At 41.2% G+C, this 13,058-nt stretch overlaps 1 protein-coding gene across 1 annotated transcript in view; it reads left to right on the top strand.

Annotated features, from left to right (window-relative positions):
- DDX46 (DEAD-box helicase 46) overlaps positions 1–13,058 on the top strand; it is a 57,440-nt gene that overhangs the window by 36,318 nt on the left and 8,064 nt on the right. The window contains exons 11-15 of the mRNA XM_063447467.1: positions 590–711; positions 988–1,066; positions 3,737–3,819; positions 7,211–7,375; positions 12,136–12,298. Coding sequence (XP_063303537.1) covers positions 590–711; positions 988–1,066; positions 3,737–3,819; positions 7,211–7,375; positions 12,136–12,298 — 612 coding nt within the window. The remainder of the gene's footprint in view (positions 1–589; positions 712–987; positions 1,067–3,736; positions 3,820–7,210; positions 7,376–12,135; positions 12,299–13,058) is intronic.

The raw sequence follows: 13,058 nt of genomic DNA, 5'->3' as shown, positions 1-13,058 counted from the left end.
TCCATCTCTACACCTTCCAGGGGGTGTCACCTGATGCTGGACATCCTCACTGCAAATTCGCCCTACTGCATTAGTTTCCCTCTTTTCAAAATATATCATATAGCTTTGTTATATATTTTTTGTATATCCTTAAAAATCAAGCCTTTTAATGTTGATTTTGTATGTTAAAGTGGCACTGTCACCTTCTGTGGACTTTGACATCATTGCTGCTGGTCGAGTGGCCGTGGGGGGCAGGGAAAGGTTCAATTTACTTACCTGAACATGTCCCTTGTGGATGCCACCATCTTTATTCATAGAAAGCTAATATCTATGGTGACGGCAGGGAGATTGACACTCCAACTAGTTTATTTTCTTAAGCAGGGTCTTGAGTAACCTTTGACAAAAACACATTACATTTTACGAAGTAACATTTTGTAGTTATTTCAAAATGTTTAATGTACAATATTCTTAATATACATATGCAGTCCAGTATGTTTAAGATAAATGTTTGCAATGAAGTGATTTTTTTTTTCTCTCTAAAGAAATTACTATATCACATTAGCCAGCGTTTTTTTTTTTTTTTTTTTTAAACATCCACTTGCTCTTACAGCTGTCATCATGACCCCTACAAGAGAGCTGGCTTTACAGATCACAAAAGAGTGCAAGAAATTTTCGAAGACTCTTGGACTGCGTGTAGTCTGTGTCTATGGAGGAACTGGGATCAGTGAGCAGGTAATAAGCGCAGTGTTTTTTTTTGGGTGGCATAACTCAGTCTCTCATATTTAATTCAAACATCTGTAATGGACTCGATATTTAGCTATTTATGAGCCATTTGTCATCTAGATTTTGGGATTGGGTCATATACATGTTAAATTTGAGCCCTGGGGTATAGTGACTGTAAGAAAAGGTTATAATATCCTTTCATTTTGCAATGAAAGAGTGAGGACATTTTTTGATGTAATTAATATAGAAGTGTTTGTTAAATCCAGTGTGTGTGTGTGTTTACAGATTGCAGAACTTAAAAGAGGTGCTGAGATAATTGTTTGTACCCCAGGACGTATGATAGACATGTTAGCTGCTAACAATGGTGAGTCAACAACTTTTTTTTGTTGTGGATTTGTATCATTTTGTTTTTGCTCCTTTTCTCCACGATATGAAGCTTTGTTTTTGCAATGGATACTTTAAATCACTCGTCATGTGTCCCTTAAAGTTGTTTTATTTTAACACTAGGGAATTCTTCATGCTATCCAAACATATCTTAGTGTTTCATTAGAAAATAAATTCAGAAATGGCACATTAACAACTCAAAAAATATGTATTCTGAATTTTCTTTCCACAATTACATATAGAAGTATAAGGGTTCTAAATTACTGATCACCATGGTACTATTGCCAGCATTTGTACTTAATTGTAGGAGCTGTGGAAGCAATGTGTTTAACACTGGTTTTTGTATATCTGTTTAGTGTGAGAGTGTGTCTGTTTGTACGTATACACACATGTACAGGTATATTTCCCACATGCTCACCCATTTACTACCTAAAAGGTTGATTTTTGGACTCTCGTAATTGCAGAATATTTTGGCCTTATTAAAATTACCCAAAATCAAACTATACTGGGTTGCTTACTGCATATTTGGGTTATTTTGTATTTATAAATTGTTTGTAGCACTAAAACTTTGATTAGTTGAGACTGTTTGCTATATGATCCAGCTTTTTAAAACTCTATTGAATCTTGTCTGACAAGGTTTTTGAGATATTTCAAATGCTAACATGAACCAATTTTTGAATATCTGCAATTTAATACTTTGTTCAGTGGGGCCAGTTATCATAATTACTGGTATTTTTTATTTACACAATAAATGCAGGCTAAAAATATTGGTGGATAAAATGCTTTTGCATGAGTTTGTCATGCTTTCACCTATACATTTATGAAAGCAAACTTACATTTCATTCCTGGGACATGCAGTTTGTCCAGGTTTTCATGATAATGCCGAACTTTGGTAGAAGCGGATATATTTGGTTAGCTGGACAGAAACTTTTAGGCATGAAAGCACATAATATTTCTGCTTTTTATCAAAAAGACACAGGAAGGCATAAGCAGAGTTTTTCAAACACAATGTGGTCCATAAAGATGTTCTCTGATTTGTATTGATGACCGGCACAGTGGTATAATCTTCTGTTGCTTGCTTTCATAGCCTTAGTTCTATGACATACAAGTATTTTCACACAATAAGACATCAGTCTTCACTTTATTCACACAACCTTACAGTATGTAGTGTGTGAGGATGTGTGATGGTAACATTTTGTAACTCCATTAAAATAAAACAAAGCTGCTTTAAGGTTTTCTCACATATGTAATTTGCATGCTGTACGACGTGACTTATTTTAATTTTATATTGTAATAAACACTTACTAAACTGTTGACATTATTTGACCTCTGTGGGGCAAAAATATATCGGTGCAAGATTTGTAGGACTTGGATTTCCACGACTGATTCCTGCTGAGGTAGGTTCATTAAATTTTATGGCAATTTGCCTGGATTTCATTTTTTTTATTTTTTCAGTGGATGAATTCCATTCTCCTGTAAATATGGTAAGGTATTTGGTTAATAGAGATGAATGTTTCATCTAGGGCAGGTCTTCTGTGAAATGTTTGTTTTATGATTTTTCCATTACTGTAACAAAATAATATATACATTTCAAGAGTTTGGACCCTATTTTCATAATTTTGTTAATGGCTGAACCTTAAACTATCTTGGTTTGCCTTGTTTATTTTTTATTTTTATTTTTTTTATATTTGCTTTGTCTGTACGAACGCTTGCAGTGCTTTTTTGGCTTAGCCCCTTGCTATGAATTCATTTGTAGTCCATAGTACTGATATTTGAGGTGGCATCACTGATGTCCTGTGTCTTTCACGGAACACTAATTACGGAGTCAGAGGAAGAACCAGTATTGTACAAGCAGCCAGCAACACCATGATATTTTAAATCTGTCCTATCATGTAAAGACTGCATAAATACTGGAGTTTATTTGTAGGTGTTAGGCAATGGGTAAATCTCCTCAAATGTCATATCTTGGGACCTAAGCTAGAGAGACATAATGCTCCACTTAACTGGTAATTTTAATCAGAATTTGTGTACACAATGTTCAGTTATAATACCAGAGCCACTGTGTGAGCCATTTTAATAATCTTTGAGGACTAGAGATGTGAATTACATTATCTCTCAATTTATATGTAAATTACACCTGTTTAGTTTTTATGCATGCTTGTGTCACAAGCACACTCAAAGGTAACCATTACCGTATTGAAAACGGTGACGTATAGTAATAAGTGGGCATATATAATTTTTGGTAAAGCAAACCTTGATCTTTAGCACAAGCTCTTTGCCTCCCACACATGCGCTGTAATCTCTAATATGTTCTTTTCTAGGTGTCTGCTGTCATTTAATGCCTGACGTGGCTCCAGGCTCCACCTCAGTCTTAGTTTTATGATGTGTGTTTGGCGAGGGCTGAATTTTACAGGTCCTCCTAGCCATGCGATGGTACGCAAGAGTAGTCTTAACACATCCTCCTACTATAGAGCAACCTTTGGGGCTCAAGTAAATTAAAATGAAGCAGAAGTGCTTAGATTGTAACACTTTTCATAATTTGCTTAATTCTTTTTTCTCTATTTTACTCTCACAATGAAAAAAAATTACTTTCACTATAAAAAATAAATTAATATGTTCTCTCAATTCTCTGTTCCTTTCCCCTGTGCAGGACGAGTGACCAACCTGCGTCGTGGAACATATGTTGTTTTAGATGAAGCCGACAGAATGTTTGATATGGGTTTTGAACCACAGGTACATTTTCATTTTTACAGAAATGTGAGAACGTGTCCCTCTCAGAAATGCTATGTATTCAAACCGAGTACTTTTTATAATACTTATAACAGCAATTAAATTATGTTAGCACATGTAAAAACTGTACTACTTTGAGGGAGTTCGCAAAATAAACGTTTGTCATTTTATTGCTAAAAATGTTTATTATCCTAAACAGTAACTTTTCTGCAATCTAATTTATATTAGTAGCATTATTTAAATCTGTGTGATCGTATCTTGAGTTCACCATATACACAATTATACGATAAATCAGGGCTATCTTCACTAGCCATAGATGAGTGAAAATGTAGGCCTGGTAAGCAGAACTGACTCCAGTTAGTGTGCCATTGAGCACCCAGGCTTGCAGGTACAAATATAGTTTATGACATGGGTGTCCAACTTTCCTGGGCTGCATTGAGCTCAGAGGAATTGTCTTGGGCCACACATCAAATATATCATATCGATTTATAGATGATGTATATAAGTAATATATATTTAAAAGCCCTTTTCTTAGTTTTGATTAGTTTTGATATTTCAGTTGTTGAGTCGATAACTCCCTTACTTGTTATCCTTATGTGGGATTGGCATATTTAAGGATATCAAATTAGGGATCTATCTACTAAACACACACACATGTATATACGTATGCACACATAACCACAGATCCACACAATCACAGACCTATACACAGTCAGAAATCTATACAAACATAATCACCGATACACATACAATCACAGGCCTATACGCACAATCACAAATACACACACACAATCACAGACCCCCACACACAGTCATATACCTATACACAGTCACATACACAATCACAAATGTACAAACAATGACAGACCACACACACACATACATACACAATCAATCAATCACAGACCTACACACATATAATCGGACCCACACCCGCAATCACATACCTATGCACACACACACGCATAATCAGACCTACACACATACACAATCAGACATATCCACAGACTCCTCCCCCCACACACAGCCAATCACTGACAAAACATACACAAAAATCACATGCACACACATTTAATACTAAAGAGGTCCACCCAGCCTCCCTACCTTGCTCTGGGAAGGCTGGAGTGGATCATCTCCCTGGTGGCCAGTGATTGCTGCTTACACCTATTATGTATGTATATTTTGTATATTTGTAGAGGTGGTTTAGGGGAAACCACTCAAGGTGTTTAGAGCTCTTTTTTACCAATCACTTTAAATTGTGCACTCTGTTAACAATTAGTGATTGCTGCTGGGCTGGAGCCTGGGACCTCTGTGCTCTTCGTGCACAGGTCCCTCGTGCGCCCAGTAGTGATTCCAAAAAACCCGGCCCAGACCCCTCTCTACACAAACCTCTGCCCAGTTCACCTTCTACAAAGCTTCCCCTTCTACAAAACCACTGCCCAGTCCCCATTCTGCAAAACATCCCCTTCTACAAAACCCCGGCCCCCCTAAAAAAAACCTGCCCCCCTACAAAAACTCCTGTGCCATGATTTACAAAAGACCATGTGCTCCACTCTACAAAACCCTGCTCACCCCCTCTACGAAAAACACCTGCCCACCCCCTACAAACACCTGCGCCCCCTCTACAAAGACCCCTGTCCACCCACAAGCATATTCACACACAAAAAAAACTGCTACTCTCAAGACCATAGCACAAAAAAAAAAAAAAAAACACTTAAAAATAAAAAATAGGGGGGCGGGGCAGGACCGCCATGCTGACCGGTCGCATGCTGGAGAGGCTCCTGAGGGAATCATACGCCCCATACGCTGAAAAATGCAGCTACTAAGCTTATAATGAATAACGACAACACTGCTTGGCTGTCGGTGATGCAGCAGACCCCGAGATCGGGAGTTTTTGGAGCCCGGGAGGGCGAAAAAAAGACTTTGGTGTCTGCGGCCTAATCGAGGAAGAGGCGGGGTGGACGGCCGCCATCCTGCTTTCTCCCCCGGCTATCACACACCGGCTCTCTGATGTGGTCCTGGTCCCGTTCCCCCCCCCCTGGACCGGTGGGGGTTATCCCGGTCCCCACTGGAGGGCCCGCGGCAGCGGGAAAAGGAACACTACAACTTAATCTCCCGCACTCTGCAGCTAAAATGGCCGCCACCTATGCCACCACGGGAAAGCCAGCTCTGAGCAGCCTGCAAGAGGAATCCCTACAGAGGCTGTGGAAATCCACTACTACAGGTCTTGCACTCACGGGCTCCAAGGAGCAGAAAGACCTGCAGCTGATTGGCAGCACCCACTCGCACCCCAGCACAGACTCTCCAACGACCACTCACCTAAACCGAGAGCCTCGAGGAGGGAAAAGCCTCACGTCGTTGCCAGACATCTGGGTGGACACGCCTGCGGACTCTGATGCCGACTCCAGATAGAGCTCGATCGGAGGATGCCAAAAACGAACTTGTGCTACAACCTGCAGAGCCAAACTAGCAGGGTATACCACTATACTGGGACGCCTTTCCTATCACCCTTAGCCAAGACGATGGAGGGAGGGAGCAGAGGGGTAACCCAGACAAGCTAATATGTAGATGTGCCTTTAGCATTAACCTTTGTCTCCCTGTGTAGCGGGTCCCCAGAAGCATACTCACTAAGTACCTATCTAACCTAGTTGCTACTCCTACATTACTCTACTACTTAAAACAGGCTTAGGCTCCTACACACGTTTGGGTTAACAATCTAGCATAAAGTATGTAGCAAGCCTACTAATCGACGTTTACATGTAATTTGAAATTCCTGTGTTTACCGTATGTTAAGTACTTGTCAGAGCGGGCACCCCAGCATATCAATGGGCATCTTTCATGTTTAAATCGAATGTCCGGCTATGTTCTTCTAGACAATAATGTTAATATGTACCAGCGTGTTTTACACTCTCAAAAAAAAAAAAGTGCTGTTTTAGGCAAATGTCATACCAATGCTTATCGTGTTTCACACTGAAGGCTTCCTAATGTTGTTGTGACATTGTGAGCATACCTGTATTCTTTCAAAAGTACATCAAAAATAAAGAATAAAAAAAAAAAAAAAATATCAATAATATTAACAAGCAGTCACCCTGCTGATTCGGGCTCCAGACTCTCGCTTCTGCTCTGAAGACACCGTGAGGGCAGGTCATGTGGACAGCACAGTATTGTGTGCCTCCGTGCACTGCCGCATTCCTCATCCTGCTCGCGACTCTAAGAGAGTGGACCGCCCCCTATTAGTACACCACTGAATGGGCTCCCTGCAGCGTGGACAGCAACCGGGCCGCAGGTTGGACACCCATGGTTTATGACTTAATATCCTCTAGGAAATCTACAGGAGTGCTCAAAAATTCAATCTTTATTCTTTAAATACAGTGCTTTTCATTTCTGCACACAGGTAATGAGGATCATCGATAATGTGCGACCTGATCGACAAACAGTCATGTTTTCTGCCACATTCCCAAGAGCTATGGAGGCTTTAGCCAGAAGAATTTTAAATAAGCCAATAGAAGTACAGGTTGGAGGGAGAAGTGTGGTGTGTTCTGATGTGGAACAACATGTGGTGAGTGGCCGCTAAGATCTACTTTCAATCACCCTTCATGAAACCGATGTCTTTAATAGTAAATTGTTTTAATTCAAGAAATATTTTTGTAAAAAAAAAAAATGCGTCAAATTGAATGTTTGTTTGTTTTTAAAACATGGTGGCAACAAGCATACATAAACACCACTTATCCAGCTCTTTCACTTTAAGAATTGGCTCTTCACAATATACGTATAAAACATATGGAGTAATACAGGACTTAGAGTTTCTCCAACCAGTGTAAAATAGAATAATGCCCCGTTGACAAAAAACTGTGCTTTAGAGTTGTTGTTTTTTTTATTTGATTATTATTTATTTATTAGCAATGTTTACATTGCAAGGTTAAATCTGCTCTATAACCTTCTGACGTCTTTGCAAATTATGCTCCGCTTGTATTCCGGTGGAGAAGGGCAGGGCAAGGGAAGATAGTTTTTTACTTACCCGAATCTGTCCCTCACTGGTGCATAAAATCCTCTAAATTCGCTTCGCCTCCTGGCACTTCATCTGCAAGGAGCTGTTGTTATCAATGCGCAAGAATATAACAATGGTGTCTATGGAGGGATCCTCCATAGAAAGAGCCTTTTCCTCTTAGCTGTCACTTGTCAAAGGGGAGAGGGGGGGAGAGAGGTCAATATGGGACAGGGGAGGTGGGGGAGAGAGAAAACACTATGGGACAGGGGAGGTGGGGGAGAGAGAAAACACTATGGGACAGGGGAGGTGGGGGAGAGAGAAAACACTATGGGACAGGGGAGGGGGGGAGAGAGAAAACACTATGTGGGACAGGGGAAGGGGGGGAGAGAGAAAACACTATGGGAGGGGGGAGAGAGAACGATATGGGGGGGGGGGGGAAGAGAACACAAAAAAAGAGGGAGGAGAGAGGAACATTAAGCGGGGGGACCACTAAAAGAGAAGTGAAGTATTTCATATTAGATTAAATTCATGAAAAAGTCTAATATTAACTAGAAAAGCTACAATTTCTGGGGAAATTGTGTGAAGTGTTCTTGCCTCCACCAGTAGTCTACAACTGGAGTGGGTGGAGTAACTGTCTATTTATTTATATAGCACATTTAATTGCAACGTTGTTGCCCAAAGTGCTTCACGGTTACATTAAAACATACATTTATAAAAACATTAGCAGGTGTACAAAAGGCCCTGTCTATGACATCACTTGCTGCTCCAGCCTGGCACAGGTCAGAGTATTTTGGCGGTTGTCATCTTCAAACGGTCGTATTTTAAATATAAAGCAAAGAGATTTATATTGTGAGAATCACAAGACCCAGATCTACATGTTGATGCATAGTATGACTCTGAAATAAAATGAAGGCAGAGTCGCAGTTTAGAAATTGCCCTTCAAATTTGAGCTGGCTAGAGTGGAGTTTCAATGAATGTCAATGGACTGCGCGAGTTGCAAACAAATGGTCATATTGTGAAAACTATAAGGACTATGGCTTAGCCGTGGACATATTTAGTGGCAGCAGGGATAGCTGAACGTTTTGATATAAGATTTGTGTAAGTGGGCTTGAAATTGAGGGAGTGGTGGCAGTTTAGAAATCATGTCCTGATTTTTCTGCTTTTGACAGCTCCCTCTCTAGTTATTTATTTTTTATTTATTTATTTTTGTTATTGGCTTGTATTTTTTATTTAAATTCTTTATTTTTGGGTGCATGAGAAAGAATAACAATAACATCGCTTTGGAAGTTTGATATAGGCATACAATGCACAATTTTTGTTAAGTAAAAAGGTGATATGAGTGGTAGGTAACATATATATAATATTTTGCAAGAATCACTGGTACATAAAATAAACAGGCTAAGGTACTCTATTCTATACTTTTGAGGTGTAGCCAACTCGGTTGCTGTTTTTGTAGGCTGGGTGGGGTGCTCTGTAACCCTGAGCTTGGGTGGGGGGGAGGTTTATAGATCGGGCAGCACCGTGGTCATGATGTACCTTCCAAACTGCCTTAATTGGAAATTGGGTGTGCTTATTGGGGAGTAAATTAGAGTAAGTGGGGGAGACTTACGAACCGCTCCCTCTTTAAGGACTTGGATTGTGAGGTGGGGGTAGCATGGGGTGGTTTGCTGTTATTTGTATTACCCTTGTGAAGTCTGTAGGCTGGAAGCGTGGGTACAATTCACCGGCTGCTGCTCCACTATATGTGGACTGTGTTGGTTGTGATGTGTTTCGAAAGTGTCAGCTACCCCTCCACATGGCTCAGAGTAGGCCTTCTATCTTGCTTGCCTTATTGTACATTACTTGTTTTCCTCTGCCTTGGCAATATTACACTGTACAATAGATAAGGTCTATGTGTCCCGTAAGTACCCTCGGTTTACAGTTACAGGCAAGTTAAATTCAACTAAATTCAAACGAGGTAAATTAAAATTCAACTGATACAGGTGCACTTCCAGATTGAGACATATTTGCAGAGTGAGGCGATCAAATATTTACAGTATAATGTAACATTTTGCGGTTTAGGAGGTGTTGGGTATTATTGAGGAAAAGGTCCTTAAATTTTCATACTGATGAATGTCCTCATCAACCATCAGTCACAGTCACTAGGCTACTACTGCAAGCGCCATGGGATTGGTACCAGCGACACAAGGATTCGTATTTCGCCACGGTAAGCGCTCATACATGAGCAGGTGTGTTTGTTCCCGGGTGTGTCAGGGCTCTCCCCTGGTTTACCCTCGGTTTCTGGGGCCTAGTTGTAGGTGGAGGCGCTTTGTTGCCGAGCGCTATACTTTGGAACTTCAAACTTAACACATTGGGCAGGGAGGGGCCGGGCAGGCTTTTGAATGAGGTTGAATGAGCTCAGTTCATCAGGTACCTGGTCTGTGCTGTTCCTTCCTCCCTGGGTAACTGGAGGTTGCATTTGCACTGTTGTTGGAATGGTATGAGCTTATCGATACCCCAATTATGTGGTGCTTACCGCCCCTGTACCTGTGCCCTCTGTTCCAGAAGGCTCTTTAGGCCCAAGGTCTGGAGCGCTGCGTCCGATTCTGCGGCTGTGGTAAGTTGTAAGCTCTTCTCTCCTTGCGAAGCCCAATCGGTATGGAATTGAGTGGGTGCGTAGTGTCGAGGTCAGATGTTTAAACTGGCTTCTCCATAGCAGCGTAGGTCTGGATAGATCCTGAAAGAATACGAGGTGAGTATTTTGGAAGGAATAAGCAGGCTGTCCCCTCACTGCCGCCATTATTTGTAGTTGCGCTGATCTTGTCTGGAACTGGACGATAACGTCCCTTGGGGAGTCCGCTGGTGCCTTCATAGCTTTAGGTATGCAGAATATCCCATCCACCAGGACTTGTTTGGTCTGCCTGGGGTTTAGTATGGTGCTCAGCAGCCTTCTGGCATAGTGGGGCAGCTCCCCGGACGTGATTGTCTCAGGGATGCCTCTGATCTTAAGATTTCTGCTCCTGTGCCTGTCTTCCATAGTGTCCATTCAAGTGATAAGTTGTGCTTGGGCTTGTTGGAGCTCTGCTGTCAGGGCCCCCATTGTTTGGTATCTGGAGGAGAGTCCCTGTGTGTCTTTCGACTGCAGTAACACGTCCCTCCATTTTGTGTATGTCTTCTCGCACTATGGCGATGTCTGCCGCAAATAGCACTCGGATGTTGCGGAGGAGCGCCTTAATGTCGCCCTTGGTAGCTGGCAATTCATTATCTTCATCAGAGGATGTGTAATGGAGCCCCCCTGCGGCTGGGATCTGGTCCATAGCCCGTTCTTCGGAGGAGGCTGAAAACGAGTCGCCATTTTCTTTAGGTTCGGCTGTGCCCGAGGCCCTGGTAGGCCGGAGTAGGAGATCGCAAATGTCCTGGGATCCCGCTGGTTTGACTGGTCCCATGGCGACTGGACTTGTTCCCCATACTGGCTGTGCGTTTTTGCTGCAAACCGAGCGATTTTTGGGTTTGTTTAATAGCTGTTTCAGGCTTGTCGTAGCGGAGTGCTCTTGCAGCACGTCTGCTCTTGTCGGCTGCTGACTCCGCCCTCTGCCTTGTATTTTTGACAAGTTAAGGGAGGTCCTAAACTCCTGCTGGTCGTCCTCTCCCTTGCGGCTCCGGCGCTCAGTCCCCACTCTAGTTTTGAACCTTTTGCCATTCATTCCTATAGGACCAAATTCGCCACAAGAACGACGTTATTCTGTGAACCATTCGGTGAAACGTTCCACAAAGTAATAGCAATCCAATCGGGAACAATCCGCACTTTTCGGTATATGTAGTGTAAAAACTGTGGGAGGAGTTAGGGTGATAAATTTTGCTATAATAAGAATAATAATATATATGTGCGATAACATTAAGTGGTCTTGTTATGCAAGAACACTTAATAAAATTATAGGAAAAAAACTTTTTTTTTTTTTTTTTTTTTTAAATCATTTGGAGAAAAGTCATTTTTGGTTTCGGTTGCATCCCTAGTTTGTAGATTGTATTTTTGTAATATTGTATCCTATTGTAACAATGCAATGTTTTGTGGACACAGGACATACTTGAAAATGAGAGGGTTGCTCTTTAACTAGGGACAGGGATGCTTAAGAGTTAGGAATACAGGCTTGTATTGCTAATGCGGACAGCCTATTTTTATTTTTTCTTGTAAGTCATGTCACTGACCTGGGTGGTGCCTTTCGTTTACATACTTAAATGTGCTTTTTATTTATATTTTCAGCATTTATTGTGGAGTAGAACATGGAGTAGAACTATTAAAACGAATGTTTAAATATCAACACAATGTGTTGTTTTATTTTTTTTATTATTAGATTGTCATAGAGGAAGATAAAAAGTTCCTGAAGTTATTGGAGCTCTTGGGACATTACCAGGAAAGGGGTTCAATCATTATTTTTGTTGATAAACAAGAGCATGCTGATGGCTTGCTGAAAGATCTAATGAGAGCATCTTATCCCTGCTTGTCTCTCCATGGAGGTATGTGGGTTTTAATTGTTGCTTTTTTTTTTTTTTTTTTTTTTTTTTTTTTACACCTCCAGGGTTTCTACAAGTGTGTACTGTATAAGTTATGTGTATGGTGGAATCTGTGTGATTTCACAAGATGATAGAACTATAGAGGAAGTAGAGAAAAAAAAACTGCAAGGAGTGAAAGCTGAGGGAAGCATGAAAAGGGAGAGAATAAAGTAGTAAAAAACCAAAACAAATTCTTGTGTGTGGGCCGATGGAGATAACCGACAGAAATCTCTAGCGAATGTAAGGAGCTGTTAAGCTGCCCGCAAGGTTAATGCAGGGGTTAGCCTGCAATCCCGACAGGTAAACATTAACTATTGAAACAGGAAATGCTTGGCACTCCACTGAATGTGTGTCACATGCAAATATGAGTAGATATCAGTTATCTGCAAAGTACTTGGTAGGTTGGTGAAATGGGAAAAAAAAATAGCCTGTGCCATGTAGAGAAGAATATAATAATGTCTTTGCAATGAATTTATCTCTACATCATCTACATGCTCACATTCTCACAGAACACTCCAAATTCCTCAGAAGCATCACCAGAGCCCCCACCAAGCACTTCTTTTCCATGCTAGCAGCTGTGCCAGGCATGTTCTAGACTACAGACCACCAGTTCAATTCTCAGTCCAACCAAAAATCCTGGTCTCCAAGACCTTGTGGATAGATTTGCAGAACTCGTGTAAGTCTGTGGGTCAGCATTGCAGGTAGTCTGCAGAAGGTTAAATGA

The sequence above is a fragment of the Pelobates fuscus genome, chromosome 3 (genome assembly GCF_036172605.1).
Source record: "Pelobates fuscus isolate aPelFus1 chromosome 3, aPelFus1.pri, whole genome shotgun sequence".
Lineage (NCBI taxonomy): Eukaryota > Metazoa > Chordata > Amphibia > Anura > Pelobatidae > Pelobates > Pelobates fuscus.
The sequence above is the reverse complement of the archived record's forward strand: the minus strand, read 5'-3'. Positions and strand labels throughout refer to the sequence as shown.